Consider the following 24,028-nt stretch of genomic DNA (forward strand, 5'->3'; position numbering starts at 1 on the left):
ACTCGAGCCATCTCTGAGACCTCTGTGCCCTCTCCTCCAGCCACTGCCCACCGTCACCCCCCTGCCCAGAAGCTCTGGCTTTGACTTTCAAGCAGACGGCCCCAGGGGCCCAAGCTTGTAGACTGCCTGGACCTCGACGTCCTCTCTACACGGAGATGAGAGTACCACCCCTGGGCTGGGTGGTTGCTGGAATCTGGAGTAGCCCCTGGGTGCAAAATGTGTGCTTAGCCCATTGCGCTGCTTTTACAGGTCTTCCCTAAACCCAGACGGAAGATTTTATCTTCAGGGTCACATGGTGGCTAAGTTAGAGCTAGGTTCAAATCCTGAAAGATGACCTTGAACGAGCAGCTCAAGCTCTCAGAGCCTCATTACTTAGGCTATAAAATGGGGATGAAGATACCTAAGTCTCTAATATCTCTCTGAGACCCTGTGGGGATTAGCTGAGACAGCTGTTGACTTAGGGCCCCATGGGCAGAAAAGCCCCACGCCAAGCTGTCCCAGACCTTTGCTCTTCCATCACCCAGTTGAGCTGTCCTTCTGGGAGAGGCTGCCCAAGGTGGTGGCTCTGGGGCTGCCTGGTTCTGTCCCGGCTCCATCAACTGTGTGAACTTGGACAGGTGTATTAAGCCTCTCTGTGCCTTGTTTTCCTCATCTTTAAAACGAGGATGGTGATGGTCTCTTGAGAAGGCTACATGAGCCCACTACATTTTAAGTGCTGAGTGTAGTGCCTGGCACACTCAGTAAGTGATATTGTCATTGCCAATGATCTGGGACACCACTGAGACCTCAGGATGCAACAGTGAGTTTATCCAGGAGCATTAGCCTTGTGCTCCCATGACATTGTTGGGAAAGGCACCAGGCCCCGGAGAGCACGTGGGGCCCTTGGACACTGCCATCCAGGGGAATCTTGATCTGCTTGAGCCTTTCAAGAGTGGGGCTCCCTCCCGCTCCTCTCTGTGACCCAAGGCCTGACCCTCTTGGCCATTGTCTTGGGCCTACCACCGGAGGCCTGAGATCAAGTTGAGCTTGTTTCCTCGGGCAGCACTCTGTGGTTACTTCTCTGCTTGGCTGAGATCCCTTGGCTACTTGGCTCCTTGCCTGCACTAGGTGGCTGACCCCCTCTGAGTCCCTGGCCAAGTATGGCTCTCAAGATGGGCTCTGTGGTTAGCACCTTGGGTCTCTGACCCTGTGGCCGTGGGGACAACTGCCCAGGCCCACCTGTCTTCATGGTGACAAATGTAAGGGGTGAATCCCACGGGGCCAACTGGGGCAACTGAGTCACATTTGGCCTGGCACCCTCTGCCTACTGCTCCCCTGGCTGGGTCACCATCTGGGAGTGTGCCAAACCCTTGGAGGGGCTCATACTCCCTCCACCCCCCAGGACACACAGAGTCACTGCCTACAAAGATCCTCATTCAGTCTTGGGTGCTGCTGGCCTTGGAGATTTAAATCCTTGTCCTCATTTCCTGGATGAGGAAGCAGGTCTCAAGTTCCTGCCCTGTCAGTGGTAGTGGCAGCCTGAGCCCAGGTCTGGACCTGTTTCTTCCCGTGGCACCACACATGGCTGCTTCCGTCTGAGGTAGTGAGCTTCCCATCCCTGCAAGGATTTAGGTTCGGCAAACAATTGTAGCTCGAACTTGAGTGTCATGGAGTGTTCTTCATGGCTCCTTCTGGCCCTGAGTGGGAGAGGCGCCCAGTCCCACGTTCTTCCCAGGCACGAAGTCCCTAAGCAGCCAGCCTGCTGGTGATCCTAAGGGTGTCAGGTGATGTTTGTTGTACAGGTGGTACCTCCATAGCCTTGCCTGTCACCATGCACAGGCTTCCATCATTAGTGTCATCCAGTGGCATCTTTGGGAGGCTCCCACTGGCCTCCTAATAATCCAACGAGCTGGGCGGAAGGCACATGGGAATTGGGGTGGGAGTGAATCTGGAGGGTGTGATGGAGGGGTCAAGAAGGGGGCACACCCACCCTCAAATCATCAGGGAGCTGATGTTGCCCCTTGTTGTCCTTATGCAATGGACCTGTGCCTGGGTAGGGGTGTTCCTAACCCCGTGGCACTTCCCCCTCCCACACACCTGCATGTGACAGGGCCTCGAGAGAGCCGTGGGCAGTGGGTAGGGCCAGAAGGAACCCTCATGTGCTTCCTCAAAGCTGTTTTTATCCTACATCTGTGTCCACACCTGCCACACCCTCTTGGACTCTGCCACCTATGCACACACCCCAGACCAGATGGGCAGAGTCTGTTCTCCAGCTCTTGGGCTGGGACCCAAGGATACCCTGGGCTGATGTGGGGTGGGGTGGGGAGCCAGGCTGGGGAGCAGTGCCTGTCACTAGCCGCAGTTGGGAGGACAGCCAGTGCTTCCCCACAGACTCTGCAGCAGGTGTCAGCATGCCTGGGAGTCCCATCTCAGTGGGATGAGGTGGGACTTGGGTCCCCCACTTGGGTTCTCTCTCCTACAGGGCTGGAAGCCGCAGAAACTGCCGTCCAGGGAGGTGGGAGTGTTTGCAGACCCATAGCTGTAGGGATGAAGGGACCCGGCCCCTGTTCCTGGGCTGTGAGGCCTTGGGTGCCATGCAGCCTCATGGACCTGCCTACGCACCTCCCTTGAGTGGCTACGCGTCCTCTCCGTGTCCTGGAGATTCCAGAGCAGGGGTAGAGCTCAGGCAAAGGAGTGTACAGAACTGGGTTGGGGTCCACTTGCCAGCTGTGTAGCCCTGGGCAAGCAGCTTCTCCTCCCTGAGCCTCAGTTTTCTCAGCGGTAGAATGGGCATAATAGTGCCCCCTCATAGAGTGGTGGGCACGTGCACTGTGGAGGTTTGGTGCACGTCATATGGTCTGTGCTCTTGTGCTCCTTCCCTGTGCCAGCTGCCTTGTGAGTCTCTGCATGCTGGTCCTTGGGATATGCCCATCCCCAGGTTCCTAGACCCCAGGGTCCTCCCTGGCCACAGACATGTAGTTTCCCCTCCCTGCTCCACCTTGGGGAAGCCCATGGGAATCCAGATGTAAGTTAAACATTTGCAGCAGTGAGAATAAGACCCACCTTCATGGCAGATCTCCTCTTGGGCCCCCTCTTAGCCCTGGGCCATAGGAGTAGGCTGTCGAGGCGCCTGGGAGTAGTAACTTTGCCTTCGTGTCAAGAGAAAACCCAAGGTTCAGTGATCACAGATTCAGATGAGATCTCAGACATGATCTAATCTAGCAACTTTGAAAGTCTGTCTGCGGTCCCAGTGATTTAGGAAGCTAGGGTTCCTGGGCTTCTGCATTGCAGGACTTTTCAGAGCCTTTACCAGGCAGCTGTGTATTGAAAGAAATGGTAGGCTGGCATTTAGGGTCCTATTCCTACTCTCAAGCTGTGTACAGTCTTGGGAGTCACTCTCTAGCCAAGCACTTGACAGAGATGTTTATGCCCCTGGGCCAGTCAGAGGCTGGGGAGTCAGGATGGCTCAGTGGTAGAACCTCTGCCTCAAGTGGACTTTTGGATCAGATGTGTAACATCAGGAATTGGCTCCTATGGGGAAGAGGCTTGCAGCCTGCCTGGCCTGGATTAGAATCCCAACTCTGTCTCATTCATTCATGTATTTAGCAGTCATGGAGCATCTGCTGTGGCCCAGGCACGGCACTAATATAGGAGATACCAGTGGTGAGCCGGGTAGTAAATGTCGAGAAATGGAAAACAAGTAAGCAAATTGGAGGGTCATTTCAGATGGTGTTAAGTGCTATGAAGATAGAAGGTGGCATGGAAGAGGGTGATCAAGGGGACGGTAATTTTGGTTGGGTAATCATGGATGACTTCTTAGAGGAGGACATATTTGAAATAAGGGCTGAGAAGAAACCAGTCAGGGAACAGGCCTGGGAAAGAATGTGCTACGTTGAAGGGGAAGCACATGCAAAGGTCCTGAGGATAGAAAGAAGGCTAGTGTGCTGGAGTTGGTGGAAGGGGGGCTGGCTGGCGGTGGCGGTGGCGGTGTGTGGGGTCGCTGGCTCACTATTTGGGCAGCTATCTGACTTATAAAATGAGCCTCACCATGCCTGTCCTGCACTCCGCTCTGGTCGGCGGTATCGTGAGCATTGTCAGTGTCTTTGGCCGAGACTGGGCTCTGGGCAGCAAGGACCTATGAGCTATAGTAAGTATTTTTGTCATTACAAGTACTGGGTGGCGTTGGGTGGGACCTGTGATGTTGTGCCTCTGTTTCTCTGCATGTCACTGTGGTTAGTGAGCACCATGTGTGTGTAAAGGCCCTGGGGGGCCCCGTCTGCGCCCTCCCCTGGCTCCCCTGAACTGCAGCCCCTTGCCAGCTCTTTTTAAGCAGAGAAGCTTCTGATCCCACAGTGACTGGCTTCTCTGGCCCAGCAGGCCCTGGAATCCTTTCCGGGGAAAGGTTCCACTGAGAACAGCAACTCCTTTCTTTGCTTTCTTTTCCTCTTCCTCCGGAGGGCCAAAAATAGTGCCCGAAGGGGACACAGCTCTGGGCCAGCAGCAAGACAATAGCTGCCTCCTGACTGCAGCTGCCTCCTGGCTCTGGTCCATGGGTGGGGGAGGAGGTGTGAGGGCACATGGGCCCAGCGTCCCCCGGCCCCAAGCCCCTGCTGCCTTTCCCATGGCCTCTGCCAGAAACCACCGCAAAGCCCCTCCGTGCCCTTTGAGTGTGACTGCTGAGGGGGTTCTCCACTTGTTCTGGGAAAGTGTTTATAGCTGCTTGGCTGAGACCCTAGCCCCTTAGTGCCCTGAGCAGAGCCACCGTGCCTCCTGATCTGCTGCTGGTCTGGAGCCACAGGCCCCAGTGGGGGCATCCTCTTTCCTGCCCTGACACGTGGGGACCACTCGATGTGTTTGATGCCCTTTCCCCTTTGAATGGCTCTGAAGGACTTTTTAGAGGCCAAAGGGATGTGCCCTCTTGGAAGGAAGTGAGCTCCCTGTCACTTGAGGTGATCAAATAAAAGTTTGGATGTGCACTGGATCGGGGTGGGGGGGCAGGACTAGTCAAGCGTCAGATGGACATTTAGCCTTGATGTCTCTTGGAAGAGATCTTGGCTTGAAGTTTACAGCCCTCCCTACCAGCCGGGTGGCCTTGAGAAAGTCACATCAGTTCCCTGAGCCTGTTTCCTTATCTGTAAGTTAGCTTCAACAGGGCTGACCTTGCAGAGTGGTAGAAATACATCTCCAAAATGCCTAGGGTAGCACCTGGCACAAAGAACACAAAGAAGCGGTTTCAGAAGCTTTGCCTGTGTTCTCTTCCCTTCTCACACTCCTGTGCTTACTCTGCAGCACAGATGGGAGGGTCTGACCCACTCTTGGCCCCCCGAGAACGCTCTGGAAGGAAGCCAGGGGGAACCCCCAGCCCTAGGGATAACTCAGAATGAAGATCCGTGGTGTGCTGTGGCTACCTAGGAAGGCTTTTTGGAGCAGGTGGCTCCCGGAGACACTTGGAGGGAATGTACGTGTACATCCTGCACCTGGGGGGGCCAGTGATGAGGGGTGGAGGGAGTCCAGCCTGGGATGAGGTCAGGGCCACAGGCCGGCAGCCTCCAGGGGCAAATGTAGCTGACCACTCGAGGTATCCTGGGTCACAAGAGTGGCCCCCCCGGGCCCTGAAGGATTTGCTTTAAAGGCGATGCCGACCCGCTTAGGGAGGTAGCCCTCACTGCTCTCCGTAACCCGTAACCCACGGTCCTCAGCCCTGCCCCTCCTCCTGCTGGCTCCCCGCTGGGCCTGGCCAGCATCTGAGATGGGAGACTTGGGTACCGGACAAGTTAGGGCGCTTGTGCGGAGCTGGGTCGGAGCCGGGCGGTGACGTAGTTCCCTTCCTGCAGCTGCCAACAGTTGCCAGGGAAACGGTTGCCAGGGGCTGCTGTCACCTGCGCCCCTTCTCCCAGACTGGTGGCTGGGGCTCGCCGTCTTCCCTGGCTGCCCGCTTTGTTTGAAGCTCCAGTGGGGGGGCAGGGGCGGGGTGGCTCGGCTTCAAAGTCCTCCTCCCCAGAACCTGATCCCCGCGCCAGCAGGCTGCAGCCCTTCGCTCCCTCTCCCTCGGTCACGCTCTTTATGTACTTCTAGTGCACTCGATGCCACAAAGGACGAGTCCAGGTACGATTTCCCCTCCTCCCGTCTTCCCTCCATCCCTCTCACTCCTGGTCCTGCTTCCCCCCTTCCCTTCTTCTCGTTCTCCTCCCTTGCCTCCCCTTCCCCTGCTCCTTTTCTCTTCCTTTCCCTTCCTCTCTCTCTTTCTTCTTTCCCTCCATCCTTTCTCTCCCATCTCCCCTCTCTCCCCAGCACTGCCAAGGGAGCTGATGGATGGGGGTGGGAGGTGGAGATAAGGGGCACTAGGAGCTCTGGGACAGGCACAGATGCCATGCTAAGGGGGATTTATCAACTAAACAGCAGCCACAGCAGGAAGTGGTGGGGCTTAGGGCTCCACCCCCACTCCCTTCAGCCTCACTCTAGCTAAAAACCGATTTTCTGCCTTTGGGCTGCACCCTCAATGAATAAAGATAAACCTCTGAGAGGTGTTGGGAGGCTGCATCCCCAGGCTGGCAGGAGCCATGGCATGGGAGTCCCCTGGGCTCTGAGTAAAAGGGTGTTTGGAACCCCAGGGAGACACATCTGGAAGCATCTTTGCTGTGAATTTTAAAGAGAAGGCTCTTCTAGCAGTCAGGTAAAGTCAAGGGGAAGCGGGCTGCAAAATTAAGAGCATCAGTTCTGGAGCTGGGCCCTGGGGTAGCATCTTGGGTCCACCACTCTCTGGTTGTGCCATCTCCAGCAGGTAGCTTCACCTCCAGGGGCCTCAGTTTCCCTCTTTGTTAAATGAGCATAAAGGCACGCTTCTCTTAAGGTTTGGGGGAGGGCAAATGTGTTCCTTTGTGTAAAGAGCTTAAACTCGAGTCTTGCATTTTCCAAGAGCTTAATTCTAGCTGTGTTACTGGAGGTGGTGAGCACACCGGCCCTCCAGGGGTGCGAATAGCAATGGGAGGCCCTGGGGTGCTGTGTATTCAGTGAGCAGGATGAGATCCTGGTCTGTGCCTCCACTGCACCTCCCTGGAAGGGGGCTGGTGCCTCAGGCCCTTGCCCAGGCCCCCAGCATTCCTAGGGAAGGACACCTGGCTGTGTGCCCTGTGTGCCTCTCAGCCAGGGATCTGGGACTGGGAAGAGGAAGAAAGAAAGGGAGAGTTCGTGGCTGACCTCAACAAAACTAGGGTCCTGTACTCCAAAGACTGGCATTCGGCTAGGTCCAGGGTAGCTGCTCTGCAGCCCCCAGAGCAGGGTGGTAACTGGGCTGACCTTGTAGGCCTGCCCTTGGGCAGAGTAGGAGCACAGATGGGGAAGGGACACTTCAGCCAGCCAGCTGAGTCTGCGTGTGGTTTGAGAGGTAAGAGAGTCTTGCCAGGAGGAGATGGCCCAACTCTGTTCCTCGCTGCCACCTCGGACATAAGCCCTGCCTTTCCCTGGAAGCATCCTGAGGCCTGGCCTATAGAGAAGACAGGTGGGGACACGGATCATAGTCATCCACAGAAGAAAACCAAGTCTCAGAGGGGACAGGCTGGCCGAAAGTTCCAAGGGCCAGTTGGCTGCAGAGCTAGTTCCGGGCTATGCACATCTAACTCCTGTCACCCCCACTCTGGGAGGCCACATTCTCTGGGCAGGTGCTGTGTGTCCTGGGGTCCCGGAGCCCAGCCTTGGCAGCTCCCTGGGGAGAGGGTTGCAGGGAGAGTTGGTGGGGGGTGGGGACTCACACCGTGCCAGGAGCATGGAGCTGGCACCAGAGACCCTGCACTGCTTCCGAGAAACCCTGGTGCCTGAGCCCAATCCCAGCCTGGGCCAGATCTGGGATCCTTTCTGATCTCTTCTCTTTTAGGTTCCAAGTCCCTATAATCCAGTCTCACATTCTAAGAGGCTTTGATTCTCTGTTTCTAAAAGCTCTGGCATGCTCATGTTGCCTCTTTCTTTCTCTTTTCCTTGCCTCTCTCTCTCTCTCTCTCTCTCTCTCTCTCTCTCTCTCATTCTCTCTCATTCAATTCCAACCCTCTAAGTGTCCCAGCTGTGTGAGGACAGGCTGAGGGCCCAGCTGGCTGTGGCTGAACTTAATGGAATGGCCAACCTGGGGACAAGGCTGGCAGTGCCCCTTTCCCCAAGAGCTGCTGCTGCGGCCACCGCCGGCCGAGGGGAGGTGGAATGGGGCCTCATATACCTTGGGCTCCCTAGGGACCTCTTGCCTGGAAATGTCAAGAATGGTGATGAGTTGCCCTGGGGAACATCACAGTCTAAATGGCTCCCGCAGCCCATCTCATGGTAGCTAATGGCCTCTGAGGGGAAGGGAGGGCTGGAGCTGGGAGGGAAGGTGCTGACGGCTGTATTATCTGGGTGGTGGCAAGATTTTTGAGAGATTGTTTCTAGTGTTGGTAACAGGTGCCCATGCTAAAAAGGACACACCCTCACAGTGGGCTGGGAAACTAAGCAATGAAGCTCTGTGGATTTTCTTTCTGCTGGACTTATCAGAGCCTTTGACATGCTAACACACAAGGCCAAGCAGTGCCTGCAATATTTCTCTAACTTGGGAACTAATGCTTCTTAGAAAGTGCTCTGGCAAAGTTACTACTTGGTAAAGATGAGGAGACAGTCCCAGAGAAGGGATAGGACTCTGGGATCACCATGACAAAAAGCATAGCTTTGAGGTTGGGCAGCCTTGGGTCTGAGTCCTGGCTTGGCTGCTTACTTGATCTTGGGTGTCACCTAACCTCTCTAGACTTTAATTTCCTTTTCTTTAAATTGAGGGGTCCTAATAGCATTTGCTCCCCAGACCCATGGTGATGACTGAATCGTAATTTGTGCAAAGTGCTTTGCACGATGCCAGCACAGATTGAACACTTTCTAAATGAAGCTGCCATCCTCTCTCTCCTCGGATTCCCGGGTCCTTCCTGCTGCGTCAGATAGATCCTGTTCCCCTCCCCACAACCATGTGGTGTCAGGAACTGTGGTAGAGGCAGGGTGCGGAGGCCAGAGGCCCAGGGCATTGGCCACATCTTAAGGCTGGCATCCCAGGGAGGAGGACCAGTGTGTGGAAAGGCTTGGAGCGGGGAACACCCAAGCCCGGGCTCACCTCTCCTTGTGTGACTCTACGTTGGCCTCTCTGAGGCCTCAAGTGAATGTTCTGGTGCCAGATAAAGCAGGCTCCAGGATGGGTGGCTCTGGGTAAGGCTCTTGGGGAGGACTGAGTCCTTTCACACAGACCGACCCCTTCCTTCCATCCTAGCCGAGAGCATTCTGCTTCTGCCCTTCCTCGGTCTCCCACAGGGTACACAGAATTGTTGCCCATGGACTTGGCTGTACCAGAAGCCACAGGGCGATGCGGCCATGCTGCTGGGGACGGCCCTCCAACGGGTCTGGTGCAAGAATGTGAGACTCACCCCAGGCAGTGCGTGGGCATGGCCTTGGCATCCGCCAGCCTCTGGGGGCAGGCAGTTAGTTAATTTTTTATTCTCCTTTATTGTAGAATTCCTGAAACCTGAAGTCACTCTGCTTCCCCAGCCATCCCAGAACACCCTTGTGGGGAAAACCTCTAGCTTGGATGGTCACCTAGCTGGAGCTCAGCCACTTGGTTGGGGAATGGGAGCAGAGGCAGGAAGAGAGTGGGTAATGCTGGGGGCCTTAGGGCAGGGGCCGGTCTAAGAGGGAGCTTGGCCCTCGCTCCCACCTAGGTCTGATGGGGGTCCCTCCTTTGATTTGTTGGATAGGTGGTGTTTCTAAGTAAGATTTTTATCAAATACTTTGGAAAGTGCCAGTGGGAGGGTCTTCTTAGCCTCTCCCCCCACCCCCAGCCCCCATGGAGGAAGCACCTGCTAGAGCTGTGCTCTGTTCTAACTGTCTCCCCTGGCTGCCCTTTGAGGTCTATGCAGCCCTCTGTTCCTCTGCCACAGAGCTGACCTGCCCCCACTACCAGCCTTCTTCAGCTCTCTCCTTGGTCCCTTGCAGACCCATACTTCACGTGCATGTGCACACACAAGACACACTCATATGCATGCTTACATTCTCAAGGCTTGATGCTCACCATCCCCCTTGTCTGTTCTGGGTCAAATCCTTCTTTTCCTAAGCCCTCTGCCCTGGGCTTGAGGGGGTAGCCCACAGCTCTATGTTGCCCCCCCCCCTTAATGGGGAGCAGCTAAGGATTCAGGATGGAGCAGGACAGCTGAGCTGCATCCTCTTCCTTCTGTCCCACCCCTAAGGAAGGCAAGATGAGGCTGACACCTGAAAACCTGCTCCAGGGCTCCCCTTCTACCCCTGCCCTCCTTCTCCCTTTTGTCCTTTGGGAAGCCCCTTCCAGGTTCCTGGAACCCTGCTAAGCACCAGGTAAACCCTACAGGGAGCAGGACCTGTCCTTGCCAGCGAGTGGAGAAGAGGCACTGCTGGTCTGCAGGCTGCCCCAGCCCCCAGCCCAGGCCGTGCCATTCAGCCGCTGAGTGATCTGGGGTTGGCCCCCTCATCTCTGACTTTCTCTGTAAAACATGGCTACTGTTATCGTAGGCTTGTAACCCAGCGGTTCCAAGCCTGTGGAGTGTCAATCAAGGGGACTCTTGTTAAAGCCCACCCCAGACCTTCTGCCTCTGATCCTCAGCGTGAGGGCCATGTGAATCTGATTTTAGTGAGCTCACCAGGGTGAGTCTGAGCCAGGGGCAAGTTTGGGCACCTCTGATGTGAACTTCTCATGCAGTGGAGGCATAGAGAGTGAAGAGTGGGCTGTGATCCCCCTGCCCCCTGAATACGTAGTTAATTCTGACAGGGGAGGGTGGTTAGGTGACACTTTATGGGGAGGGTGTATCTTCAACGGAGCCTTAGTAGATGGGTGGGTTGTCATAGGGCTAGGGAAGGCCTTCCAGGCAAAGGGCCAGTCTGGAGATGGGGAGGAAACGTCCACAGTGTGTGTAATGGGAAGCAGAAGAAAAGCTGTGGGGGAGCAGGTCTGGGCATCAGCCCGGTTGGGTATGTTAGAGAAGTGCCTGCCCAGGAAGGGTTAACCCCAAGCAACCAGGTCCTGTCCACTCAACTTCCACCTCCGTCCTCCAAGGAAATGGGTTTTCTAGGAGCCTGGACTGGGCCAGCAGGGACTCATGGCTCTACATGGATGGCACAGGAAGTGACTCAGGACCCCAGCGGGAGAAAGTGAGCCACGGGTCCCCAGCCTGTTGCTCCCTCCCCCATCATGAGGATGGACAGGGCTGGGCCTGAGTGGGACCCTTCTCCTGGGCCTGGCCAGTTCTGGGCATGAGTGGGGGGACAAGCCCTGGCCACCTTCTGCTCTGCCTGTGTCCCTGGGGACCCCGTGACGATGGCCCCCATTGTGTTGAGCTGGGCTGGACCATTCTGTTCTCTTTGTATGTTTACGGAAGGCCTAAAGTTGAGAGCAGCTGCCCCAGAAGCAGATATGGGAGGGGACCTCTCCTGGGGGACTTGGCCCCCAAACCCAACTCCCAGGCTGGAGTTGTCTGCACCTGTCAGTGGCCTTGGCTACCCTGTCATTCTTATCTCCCTTTTGGGGGGATCTCCCAAAGCCAGGGGAGCATGTATCTCTAGGACCTTCGCCAGTGCCAGCTCTGCAAGGAGTTCTCTTAGGGTGAGGCGCAAGGTCTGTGCCTTGGCCCCACCTGGGGTGACCTTGGATCAGATAACCTTTCCCCAGCCTCAGTGTCCTGGTCTGTAAAATAGCAAAACAGTAGGACCAGTCTCACAGAGTGGCTCTGGGGATTTCATGTGACAGCGTGGTTGACGCTACTGCTGTGATCATCGTGGTGCTGCTGCTAGAGTAGCCCTCTCAGCAACTCCTGGGTCTGGCCTAGTGCCATGTGAGGTTTGACAAAGGTCTCGCCTGCATGCCAATGGTTGGTTTTAAGAGTATTTGATGGCTGAGGCCTGTCCAGAGACCAGGGACAAGGTTCTGCCTGTGTAGAGGTCCACATACGGGCTCCTGGTTCTGGGGTTCAGCCTTCAGAGCACAGGACCCCTCCTTCCTTGGCTGAGTCGAGTGGTTGGGGCACCCGGGCTGGTGACCAGGGCATTCTGCAGCCCTGCTGGGGGTGCTGGGAGAATGTGGCCCCCATTATAGATGCCAACTGCACCGTCTGAGTCAGCTGCACGGGGCTATGGGAGTGTACAGGGGGCAGACGTCCCCCCACGCAGGCCACAGGCAGGGGGTAGAGGGAAGGAAGAGAGCGACGTGATGGGCAGCGGGCAGGGTGCTCTGTAGTGTGAAGTGAGGCTGGGAGGGTGCCAAGTGGACAACCAGGCAGTGCCCTCCCCCTTCCCGGTAGAGGCTGCGATCTCCTTGTCCCCGGTCGTGCTCTCCCTCCCCTCAGAGGGCATGTGAGTAGTTCAGGCCAGGGCTGCAAGGACAGAGGTTTTCTGGGCGGAGTTGCAGTTTTCCCAAGGCTCTTCCGGAAGGGAAGTTTCATGCTCTAAGAATTTCCCGTCAAGGTGCTCTGGAGGCTGAGCTGGCCAGGGCCGCAAGGCGGGGGGGCACGAAGGTGGGAGGGAAAGGAGGTAGGGCCCTGCGACAGGCCGGGGGTGGACTTAGGGGCAGGCATAGGCCAGTCAGAAAGCACACAGAGATATTTAGCTGACACCCGTGGTGCCCACCACATGCGTGGCCATGTTCTACGTCCTTTACAAGTATCAAGTCAGGGATCCCTGGGTGGCGCAGCGGTTTGGCGCCTGCCTTTGGCCCAGGGCGCGATTCTGGAGACCCCGGATCGAATCCCACACCGGGCTCCCGGTGCATGGAGCCTGCTTCTCCCTCTGCCTATGTCTCTGCCTCTTTCTCTCTCTCTGTGTGTGACTATCATAAAATAAATAAAAAAAAATAAAAAAAAAACAAGTATCAAGTCATTTAGAGATGTGGCAGGTGAGGCCTAGAGAGGGTGAGTGACTGGCCCAAGGACACACAGCTTATCCAGCAGGAGAAGTTGGCGTTGGATGCAGACAGAGTCCACTCCGCTGCCTAAGATGGGTTGAAGGAAGCCCGGTGGATTCTCCTACTCAAATCCCGGGAATGTCTATGGGGACAAGGTTGTCCACCTAAGAGCGGCTGTTGAAACAGCGGGGTAGAGATGAGCCTGGAAGTGTCAGGGTCGTGCAATTGGTCCCTTGACTGTGTTTGCATCCCTTCCATGGTACTCACAGTGGCACAAGCTCCCTTGTGCACCAACCCTCCCCCTCTGCCCCCCATGACTGGAAGTTCACTTCTTTGTCTCAGCCTTTTTGTTCTCAAAGCTCAGTTTGGGAGGGTTGATGCAAAGTGGATGACTGCCCTGTCTAGGGAGCAGTGGTCACTTTGAAGGTCAGTGGGCCAGAGACGTACATGAATTTTTGGCCAGCTCCATCCTTGCTTGTTGTGTGATGTCAGGAAGTCATTGACCCTCTCTGGGTCTTGAATCCGAATACCATAAAATGGAGAATTTGGACAAATCCATAAGCCATCTGTCAGCTTCGAGTTCACAAGTGTAGAGCAGTGATTGCAGCGAGGAGGGGCTGCCTGGAGGAGGTGATATTTGGATCGGGGATCAGAGGTAGCAAGCAACAGGGACTGGCAGAAAGGAGAGGAATGAAGTGGGTCCAGGCGGGACATATCTCTGTCTCCCAATGCTGGGTTTCCTCCTGCCAGTCTGAGGTGGCAGGACATGGTTGCAAAAAGGGCCAAAATGCTGAGAGAGGGCACAGAGTGAAACCTTAAAAATCACAACCTGGCCGGTAATGACCATTCCCTAAAACACATTCATATGGTTCTTCTAAGGAGTCTTGTGATGCCACAGAGGCAAGACAATGAGCCTGGTTGACTGATAACGGGACTGACAAGGCCCTAAGAAACTGGGGTTCGGGATCCCTGGGTGGCGCAACGGTTTGGCGCCTGCCTTTGGCCCAGGGCGCGATCCTGGAGACCCGGGATCGAATCCCACGTCGGGCTCCCAGTGCATGGAGCCTGCTTCTCCCTCTGCCTTTGTCTCTGCCTCTCTCTCTCTCTGTGACTATCATAAATGAATAAAAATTAAAAAAAAAAAAAAAGAAACTGGGGTTCCATTATGCACAGTGGGGCATAGGGGACTGGCTCTAATTTCAGGGGGTCAGGTTAGTTCAAGGAAGGAGACAATGAGCTCCTCCCTGGGCCCCATCCCCCACCCCTTTGATGCTACCATCAAATATTCCATCCAAAAGCCACCTCTTCCTGGAAGCCCCCTTTGGCTTCCCCCAAACTTAGACTTGTTGTGTGCACCCAGGTCTCCAGGCTTTCCTTCGTCTGGCTCGCAGCAGATGATTGCATGTGTCACCGCAGCCACCGTAGCTCCCCGTGAACGGAAGATGCCCATGTGTCTGTCCGTGCCTAGCTCAGTCACGGGGCCAGCTGGCCGTGGGGAAGCCACTGGCTTGTCCCTCTGAGCGCCGGGCATGCGGGTTCCCTGCCAGGCACCACAGTCGGGACCAGGCAGGGAGGCTCTGGCCTCTGGAGTGATCCTGGGCATCTCCCTTAACCCCTTCGGCTTCGCATCCCGGGTCTGTGGAAGGGGCAAGGGCAGGGCCCACCCGGCAGGGCCCACCAGGCAGGGCTGAAGCGAGGCTGAGTGCAGGCACAGGGGTGCTGTGGGAAAGCACGGGCTGGACGACTGGCGCTCAGCTAATGCAGGCCGCGGGGGGGGGGGGGGGTCGGAAGCGCCTCCTCCCCACCTGGGCCATACTGTCCCAGTCTCCCTGTCCCGTCGGAACGCACCTCTGCCTTTTCCCGGCTCCCCCTGGTGGTCACGACAGGGAGCACCCTCTCCCCGGCTCCCTGCAGAGGGCGCTGCCGGGCGCTGATGTTGGCTCTGCTTCCCGGACGCCTCACCCCTCCCACTGACTGCCCAGCCTTTGTCCTGCTGCAACACCCCCCCCCCTCCCGCCCCGCGCCCTGGGCCGGGTCCGCAGGGATGGGCCAGGAGCTCCCTTCCTTGCTGAGGGGGGAACGCACCACCCTGCGCGGTCTGGGGACACAGGAGGCCCTGGCCAGTGGTGGGAAGCGAAGGAGGCTGGGGCTGACTATACAGGGAATTCTGGAAGACTTCCAAAGGCAGTGTTCTCTGAGCTGGGTCTTGGGGATGATGATGGTGAGGTTCCTGGAGGAGGACCCGGAAAGCTCCTATTTTCCTGTGTCTCCTCAGGGCCTGGAGGGGCAGGGCCGTGGGGTGCTTCCAGGTGGTGCTGGAGTCTAGCCAGGATTGCCCCAGGGCTGCTGGGTCTACAGGGAAGGACTATTACCAGCCTCGTCTTGGGTGGTGTGCACGGGGCCATGCAGCAAGGGAGAGGAGGAGCCGGGCCTGAACAGCCTGGGCGGCCACTGCCCCTTGATGCTCAGCTTTGGCAGCTCTGGGGAGACCCACGAGCTGTTCCCACACTGGCCTTCTTACCTCACGTCCCACACCCAAGCTGCGCCGCCCTCCCCGTCTGCAGGGCTGGTCCGACCAGCCTGCACCTCTGCCCCCAGCTAACTCTCCTGGCCTCTTTCAGGTGCTGACTTCTCAGGGTGACCTTGGGGTGGAAGATGGGTGCCCAAGTGCTGCTGCAGATGGCACTGTTCCTGCTAGGCGTGCTCCTCCTGGTTCAAGGTAAGCTATCTTGGGGATGCCCTGGGACTGTTGTGACTTAGGCTACAAAGCTCCCGTGTCTAGGACAGCTGCGGGCATATCCACCAACCCCTTTGGGCAGGCACAGGACTTTAGATACAGTTTAGCAAATGGATGGTATCTTGCAGAAACAGGCACTCCTTCTTTCTGGCAGCTGCAGCCCCATAGTGCATAGCTTGGGGTAGGGAACATGGACTGGGTTTTGGCCCCACTCAGCTCTGCAGCCCAGAGCATCCTTGTGCAGTGCACAGCCTGTGCAATTGTATGGTAGGCATGGCCTTGTGAAGTACTTTATTGCTATTAAAATGTGGCTTTTTGGCCTTTGAAATTATTATTAATGTTCTTTTTATAATTTGAAGCTAGGAATTTGTGAGTAGGGCACATTCACATTTGTGTAGACCTTTGAGGGTATAGGCCCTTGGAAGTGTGTGGGTCCCAGGCACTGGGATCCAGTATTCTGGGCCCAAGACCTGGCCCTCTCCTGCCCCTGGCTGCTCCCTGCCCCCAGAGTCCCATCTGTGGTCTTTGTCTCCTCAGGTACCCAGGGCAGGACGCCCCGTGAAGACTTCCGTTTCTGTGGCCAGAGGAACCAGACGCACAAGAGCAGCCTGCATTATAAGCAGACGTCGGAGCTGCACATCTCCGTCAAGAACTCAGAGGGAGCCCTCACGATCCATGCCCCCTTCCCTGGGGTCCTCTCGGCTCCCCAGCTCTTCCCTGAGCCCAGGGGCCTCTACCATTTCTGCCTGTACTGGAGCCACCACGTGGGGATACTGCATCTTCGCTACGGCAAAAACGACTTCTTGCTGAGTGACCAAGCCTCTGGCCTCCTGTGCTTCCGGCACCGGGAGGAGAGCCTGGCTCAGGGACCCCCACTGCTCGCCACCTCGGTCAGCTCCTGGTGGAGCCCCCAGAACACCAGTCTGCCCAGTGCTGCCGGCTTCACCTTCTCCTTCCACAGTAAGGCAGTGGGGAGCTGCAGAAGGTTGTCTGAGGAGGGGAGGGGTGTGATCCAAGCTGTGCTCCTGGAAGGGCTGTGGGAAGGTAGGGGTGAAGGCAGAGGGTCGGGGAGGTCCCATCCAGAGGGTGCTGGGAAGGTCCAGGCGGAGGAAGATGAGGCCCGCCTAGGGAGGGAGCAGAGAGAGTGGGAAGACAGGACTGGGTGTCAGGAGCCAGAGGCTGCATGGGCCCCCCACCCCTGGCCTTCCTCACAGCCTTCCTTGGTGGGCCCCTCCTGCCCTGCCCCCTGGCCTTCCTCACAACCCTCCTGAGTGGGCCCCCCTTGCCCGCTCTGTTCCCCCATCCCCCCGCCCTTCCTCACAGCTCTCCTGAATGGGCCCTCCTGGCTCCAGGTGTGTAGGCAGAGGGGCACATGGGCAGGTGCATCCCGGCCTGCCCTGCTGGAGTTGGTGTTGCCTGAAGGTTCCCTGTGGCGGGGCCCCCCTCTGGCTGGCTTCTGGGTAACCTTGGAGGGTGCACCCCACCTCTTGGAGGCTCAGTTTCATCTGCCGTAAAACGGGAGGGTGAGATGGGAGTGGGACGGGTACAGCTTGTGGCACCTGCTCAGCAGCTTCAGGCGCTTCTCCCCTGCTCCAGATCCTCCCCAGAAGGCCTCCCACAATGCCTCGGTGGACCTGTGCGAGCTGAAAAGGGACCTCGAGCAGCTCAGCCAGCTCCTGAAGCACCCCGGGAGGACCTCGAGGAAGCCCTCATCAACCCCCGCCAGCCAGTAAGCGTGGCCCCCCAGACCTGGATGTGGGCAGGACGGTGACCTGGGGCGGGCGGCTGGAAGGAGGCCTCTCCTGGGACTGGAATGTTCACGTCGTCTTTCCACCTCCTCCTAGAGAGGCATTGAAATACAGCCCGGCTGGGCCAAGCCCCTGGCCTTCGTATAAACAACTATCACCACCCCCAGACAGCCCCCCCACCCCGTCCCCGAGCCCTCTTCCCCACTGGGAAAGGGGAACTGATGGGCCCATTGGAGGGCTCGGCACAGTGAGGCCCCAAGACAGGTAGGGCTGCTCCCCAGCTGCGGAGCGGGTCCACCGAGGCAGAGCTGGGCCCGGAACCGGGTACTCGGGGCAGCCGCCTTTCCTGTTAGCTCTGCTGGCCTAGCCCCTGCTCATCCCCCCTCGCCCACCACCGTGCTGGGGCTGTGGTCTCTCTCGCCCCCTCCCTTCTGCCCCCTGCCCCTCCTTGCCCTATCTCCACCTGCCTCTTTCCTGTGTATCTGCGCGGTGTCCCCTTCTTGCTCCCTCGCCCTGTCCGCCCCGACCAACCTCCCCAACCTCTTCTCCCCCTGCCAGGAGGCTGCAGAGCCTGGAGTCGAGGCTGACTTCTGTGAAGTTCACAGGGGACACGCTGTCGTTCGAGGAGGATCTGGTCAACGCCACGGTGTGGAAGCTGCAGCCCACAGCCAGCCTCCAGGACCTGCGCATCCACTCCAGGCGTGAGGTCAGGAGTCAGGGGCCTGGCTGGTCGGGGCAGAGACAGATGGGGAGGCTCCCAGGCCTCTGGGAGCCAGACGTGGGCTGACAAGGGAGGCCTCAGGCCCGGAGAGTACCCTGTTAGTGGCTGCCGGCCGCGTGGCGGAGGACCCTTCCTCACCTCGGTGGGGACAGGGAGCCGGCTGGCATCAGAGCTCCTAGGCACCCCGTGTGGACAGAAGATGAACTGCGAAGTGCCTGTGCGTGCGCCGCAGTCTTGAGACCACCCCTCACATGGCCTGGTCACTGGGAGCTCCCCCCCCCCGCCCCACCCTCACCCTACCACCCACCCTGGGATGCCGTAGGCGGCACAGGGTCGGAGGCCAGATAGCACGGCACCACGTGAATCTCCCTGTTTGCCCCTGTTTGCCCCTGGAGCCCTGGGTGCTAACCACAAGGCTTCCCAGCCAGCACAGGAGCCACGCAAGGGAGGGCTTCCCGTAGGAGGTGTGCTTAGAGATGGCAGCATCCAGAAAGGTGTTGGAGGGGGAGCTGTGTGTAGAGGCCGGAGGGCTGAGCCCACAGGGATTCTGGTCTACAGGAGGAACAGAGCGAGATCCAGGAATACTCGGTGCTGCTGCCCCGCACGCTCTTCCAGAAGACCAAAGGCCGGAGAGGGGAGGCTGAAAAGAGACTCCTCCTGGTGGACTTCAGCAGCCAAGCCCTGTTCCAGGTGTGGGCCCCGGGAAAGCAGTTTCTGTCTGTGGGGAGGTGGAAGGCGGGCACGGAGCCAAGATGGGTAGGGCTCCCTGGTCCAGAAGTCAGAGCCTTTCCTTGTAAGGTCGGAACTTGGACTGTGAGGTACGATCTCCCCCAGAGAATGCTAAATTATGTTGTTTTCACTATGGTGTAAGTGACTACATGGGCTAGAATTGTTGCCAGGAGGAGACTCTGCATCTCAGGGCAATGTGTCGGGGAGAGACGCCAGTCCAGAGAAGCTAGGGGACGTCTGGGCCTTTCTTCTCAGCCTTGAGCCCTCACCTCTCTTGTATGGATGTAGGACAAGAACTCCAGTCAAGTGCTGGGTGAGAAGGTCTTGGGGATCGTCGTGCAGAACACCAAAGTGGCCAACCTCTCAGAGCCCGTGGTGCTCACCTTCCAGCACCAGCCACAGCCGGTGAGTGCAAGTGAGCCTGCCAAGGAGTCACTTGTCTTTGACAAAATGACCAGCTGGCTGGGGCCCCATACAGTCAGGTCCACATGGGCTTGGGGCTGACACTGACTCTCTCAGCCCGACCCAGGAAGGAGCAGTTCGGTCAGGGGGTCCGCTCTCCTCCTTTCTCGTCCCTACAGAAAAACGTGACTCTCCAGTGTGTATTCTGGGTTGAAGACCTGACATGTGAGTGTGGAGGGGTCTCTGAGCTGGGCAGGTATCTGGGTGAGAACGGGGGTCCTGGACGGTGGGGGGAGGGGGAGGTGGGGATAATCAGGGAGGACTTCCTGGAGGAAGGTGGGCCTTGAAGAAGGAATGATGGCAGACTAGAGATTTGCCAGGTGAAGCAAGGTTTGGAAGAGTGACATGATCATGGATTTTGGGGGTCCAGTGGGGTCCTGAAGGACTGGGCTTGATCAGAGCCCCACGGAACCCTTCCTCAGTGAGCAGCCCAGGCAGCTGGAGCGATGCTGGGTGTGAGACCATCAGGAGGGAGACGCAGACGTCCTGCCTCTGCAACCACCTGACCTACTTTGCAGTGCTGATGGTGAGCGGCCCTCTCCCTGACCCGCAGCCATACCCCAGGCTGGGCTGGTGTGCACCAGCTGCTTTTCACCTGTAGTCACTTGTTCTCCACACTGACCCCCAAGGTGTCTCCTGCTGCAGTCCTATTTTATAGAGAAGGAAACTGAGGCTCTGAGAGCTTAAGCCGTTTACCTCAGGCCACACAGCTAGGAAGTGAGAGCTGCAGACACCCCCCTTCTGAAGAATGCACTCACGGGACCAGACTCTGCTCAGTTTGGTGGGGGTGGCCTGTAGATGCCTGAGCGCCCCCCCCCCCGGGAGCACAGGTTGGCGCTTCACCTGGGGCAAACCATCAAGTGTGAGGTGGGGACACTGAGGCCAGCCCGGGCCTGTCTCATGGACCAGGTCGCCTCTGTGGAGGTAGCCGCCGTACACAAGCACTACCTGACCGTCCTGTCCTACGTGGGCTGTGTCATCTCCGCTCTGGCCTGTGTCCTCACCATCGCCGCCTACCTCTGCTCCAGGTAGGGCCTGGCAGGGAGGCGGGGGTGTGGGGAGGGAAAACCTTCATCCCAGGCCCCCAAGCTGGGACCCCACGGCCGTGGAGACCCACCCTGGAGACTGGCTTGGCTACCCCTGCCCCAAAAGCACGTGTGGTTTCAGGAGCCCTGGGAGGTGTGGTCTGCTGACCCGGGGGGCTGTGTTTCTCCCTCACATCTGTGGTGTTTGGATGACGTAACTCTTACAAATGTTATTACCTGCTGATGTGGAACACAGGGAGAGGTGACATAAAAATCTAGATTTTTCTGTCTCTGAAGAATCCCATGTGTCACCGCTGGGGGCATATGATATACAGTGACAGTTGTGACAATGGTTAATGCTTGAGGTTCCCACGTGCTGCCCACTGTTCTAAGTGTGTTATGTGCACGAAGCAGGTTTAGTCCTCACAGGGGCCCTAGGAGAGGGCTCTCAGAGGGGGTCAGTGGCCTGCCTGTGGTCACACAGCAAGGGAGTGGCAGAGGCAAGCTCGCGCCCAGGTCCGCAAGGCCACAGTTACTGAAGCTAAGCAGTGGCCACCGTGGACAGGCACAGCCTCAAAAGTTCTGTCCAGCGCCCTGTTGTCCAGTGTCTGACTGCGGGCCTGGCCCCTGTGGCATTCTGGCTTGACAGGGCCTACTGCACCCCCACCCCAGGGGCTGTCTGTCACTCCATTTCTGTCATTGTGGTGCCTTGGGGAGGGAGGAGCCCCACGGACAGGATGAAGAGCGCCTTTATGCCTCCTCACGCCGGCTGTGTGGACGGGTCTGGATTGTCAGGGCTGGGCCTGAGGTGCACTGTGGTCAGGGCCCGGGCCCGTTTGTGTGGAGGGGAGACATTCTAAGCACCCGGAGCATGCTCACTGTTCTCGGGTGGGAGGACAGAAGGGTGAGGCTGCGTGCCTGCGTGTGCCTAAGAGGTTGTGTTGTGTGAGCTCACAGCTGTGCACGGTGGGGCTGGAGCAGTGACAGGGACAGCTGGCAGGCTCAGGGCACAAGCCCCCAGCACCTACCCATGCATCGCTAGAGTGCCCAGGGGCCCAGGGACAGAGAACCTGAGGGACTGGAGTGTTTTACCTGTGCCTGATGCTTTACCTTGGGGGGAGGGGGCGCCCTCCCACCTCACAGATGAGTGAGCTGAGGGTGAGGGGGAAGGGAGCAGCCCAGGGCGGGGATCTAGGGCCACGGGTGGGCGTGACTCTTGTTCCTTCTGGAACAGGTAGCAGGTGGTGCCGGGCAGAGCACAGGTGGGGGGTGGGGGGCCAGGGAGGTAACGCCGGCAGTGTTTGGATCCTGTCGAGTCCTGGGTGTGGGGGGTGGTGGGGCTGTGCACACACAGACTTGCAGCCCTGAAGACAGACAGACATACCCCACCCCGCCATACTTAGAGCCTCACAGACACATGGTTGTGCAGACAGACGGGCAGACACAGGACACAGTGGCACGGAGTCTCCAAAACAGCAACAAATGCGGAGTCTTTCCCCTCCAACTTTGGGAGTATCTGGCTGGTTGCAGTGGCCAGATTTGTCTTGCTTGTTCTGTCTGTGGCTGAATCTGTTGTAAAATATGCACACGGTGCCCGACCTGTGGGTGCTGGGCACACAGTAGGTGCTCAGGGACTAGTGGGAGATGACCTGGCTGCAGCCATAGGAACAGGAGAGGGTGTGCGTGTGTAGTCTGGGAAGGCTGCCTGGAGGAGGAGTGCTGCCCCCACCTCCCCAAGTGGGCCACCATGGTGACCCTATGCGCCTGCCGCCCCTCCCCGCCCCCACCGCAGGAGGAAGTCTCGGGATTACACCATCAAGGTGCACATGAACTTGCTGCTGGCTGTCTTCCTGCTGGATGTGAGCTTCCTGCTGAGCGAGCCGGTGGCCCTGGGGGGCTCCGAGGCTGGCTGCCGTGCCAGCGCCATCTTCCTGCACTTCTCTCTGCTCTCCTGCCTCTCCTGGATGGGCCTGGAGGGCTACAACCTCTACCGACTCGTGGTTGAGGTCTTCGGCACCTACGTCCCCGGCTACCTGCTCAAGCTGAGCATCGTGGGCTGGGGTAGGTGGGCAGAGGGCGCTGGCAGGCCCCCCACGCCTGCCTCTTCTACTCGACTTCCTTTACCCATACATCCTCAGGTGTTCTTGGCCTTGGCTGGGTTAAGGACCCCTTTGGGAGGATGAAGTGCTGAGCACTGCCCCCAGAAACACATACTCTTCACATTGCTCACTGTTTTTAAAAGGAAGGTTTGCAGACAGCCACCATGTATGGATGTGCAGGTTGTGTACTGCTCAAAGGCACCCCGTTGGGGGATGAGTGGGCTGTAATCCCGTCCTCCACTCATCTAATGCACCCAGGCTGGCAGCGGCTCTGTCTGTGGATCCTCCAGCGCTTCAGATAACAGATTCTCCATAGCTCTGGCGTTTGTTCTTGGCCAAGACCACCCAGTTTACCATGGCCCAGACCTCTCAGGCCTGGAGGCCCAGGGGGCACACCACGAGTCCTTGTGGATGTTGCAGCAGCCCCCAAACTCCACATTCCCTCACCCAGCTTGCTGCTCCTCTGTGTTTCTCATCTGTCCCTTTCCTGATTCACTCCATTGATTTACACAAAATCCCTTCAGAGTTGGCTCTGTGTCAAGACCTGGGTGTTTGGTGCTGGGTGACCACTTCTGGAGAGTCCTTGGTCCCCAGCTGGTGGGCAAGGTCGAGGCCCAGTGCAGAAGTCCCCTTTCCAGCTGCCCCCCACCCCCCAGTCTGTGCCCCCGTCTCCTTGTGAAGTCCTGCCCCCCAGCAGGGAAGCTCAGACCTTCTCTCCAGGGGTGGGGACCCAGGGGGGCCAGGATGGTGAGGGGGAAGGGGAAAGCCAGGGCGATGGGGCTCTCTATGGGAAACCTAAACTGGAGTGGGGGAGGGGAGGGTCTGATCACGGAGGACCCTCCCGGAGGAGGGCAGGGGAGGGCAGGGGAGGGCAGCCCCGGTAGTTGGGAGATGGAACTGCACGCTTGCTGCCTGCAGGCTTCCCCGTCTTCCTGGTGATGTTGGTGGCGCTGGTGGACATCAGTAACTATGGCCCCATCATCCTGGCTGTGCACAGGACTCCGGAGAGTGTCATCTACCCTTCCATGTGAGTGGCTGAGTGCAGTGGGGGCGGGAACACGAGCCTGGGGGTGCGGAGCCACACTGACCTCGGGGCTCCTGGGCGCCAGGGCTGCTGGAGGCCTTGGCCTGGCAGGGGCTGGGGCTGGGGCCTGGCAGGGAAGGTGGTGAAGGCGGCTCCCTGGCCCTCGGGGCCCCTATGATGCGCACCCACAGCCCAGAAGCATGGCACCAGCCCTGTCACCCACTGAGCCCTCATGTCTTTGCTGTCAGGTGCTGGATCCGGGACTCCCTGGTCAGCCATGTCACCAACCTGGGCCTCTTCAGCCTGGTGTTTCTGTTCAACATGGCCATGCTGGGCACCATGGTGGTGCAGATCCTGCGGCTGCGCCCGCATGCTCACAAGTGGCCCCACGTGCTCACGCTGCTGGGGCTCAGCCTGGTCCTCGGTTTACCCTGGGCCTTGGTCTTCTTCTCCTTTGCTTCTGGCACCTTCCAGCTTGTGGTCCTCTACTTATTCAGCATCATCACCTCCTTCCAAGGTAGGCACAGAGAAGACCACCACCCCGGCCCCGGGTAGGGTACCCACGTGTGGAGCACAGGGCTGGGAAGATAG

General features: G+C 58.1%; 1 protein-coding gene across 3 annotated transcripts in view; it reads left to right on the plus strand.

Moving 5' to 3' along the window:
- ADGRG1 (adhesion G protein-coupled receptor G1) overlaps positions 1-24,028 on the plus strand; it is a 37,308-nt gene that overhangs the window by 11,055 nt on the left and 2,225 nt on the right. For 2 of the 3 annotated variants that reach the window (XM_055331959.1, XM_055331960.1), the window contains exons 2-13: positions 15,514-15,611; positions 16,167-16,589; positions 17,226-17,358; positions 17,936-18,083; positions 18,657-18,788; positions 19,116-19,232; positions 19,409-19,454; positions 19,712-19,815; positions 20,199-20,317; positions 22,107-22,375; positions 23,332-23,440; positions 23,686-23,954. In XM_055331959.1, the coding sequence (XP_055187934.1) occupies positions 15,548-15,611; positions 16,167-16,589; positions 17,226-17,358; positions 17,936-18,083; positions 18,657-18,788; positions 19,116-19,232; positions 19,409-19,454; positions 19,712-19,815; positions 20,199-20,317; positions 22,107-22,375; positions 23,332-23,440; positions 23,686-23,954 (1,933 nt within the window). In that variant the 5' untranslated portion in view covers positions 15,514-15,547. Of the gene's footprint in view, positions 1-15,026; positions 15,114-15,513; positions 15,612-16,166; positions 16,590-17,225; positions 17,359-17,935; positions 18,084-18,656; positions 18,789-19,115; positions 19,233-19,408; positions 19,455-19,711; positions 19,816-20,198; positions 20,318-22,106; positions 22,376-23,331; positions 23,441-23,685; positions 23,955-24,028 lie in introns of those variants that run through there. The other variant, XM_055331961.1, reaches the window with a different exon arrangement.

This window comes from Nyctereutes procyonoides, unplaced genomic scaffold (genome assembly GCF_905146905.1).
Source record: "Nyctereutes procyonoides isolate TBG_1078 unplaced genomic scaffold, NYPRO_anot_genome, whole genome shotgun sequence".
In the NCBI taxonomy this organism is placed as follows: domain Eukaryota; kingdom Metazoa; phylum Chordata; class Mammalia; order Carnivora; family Canidae; genus Nyctereutes; species Nyctereutes procyonoides.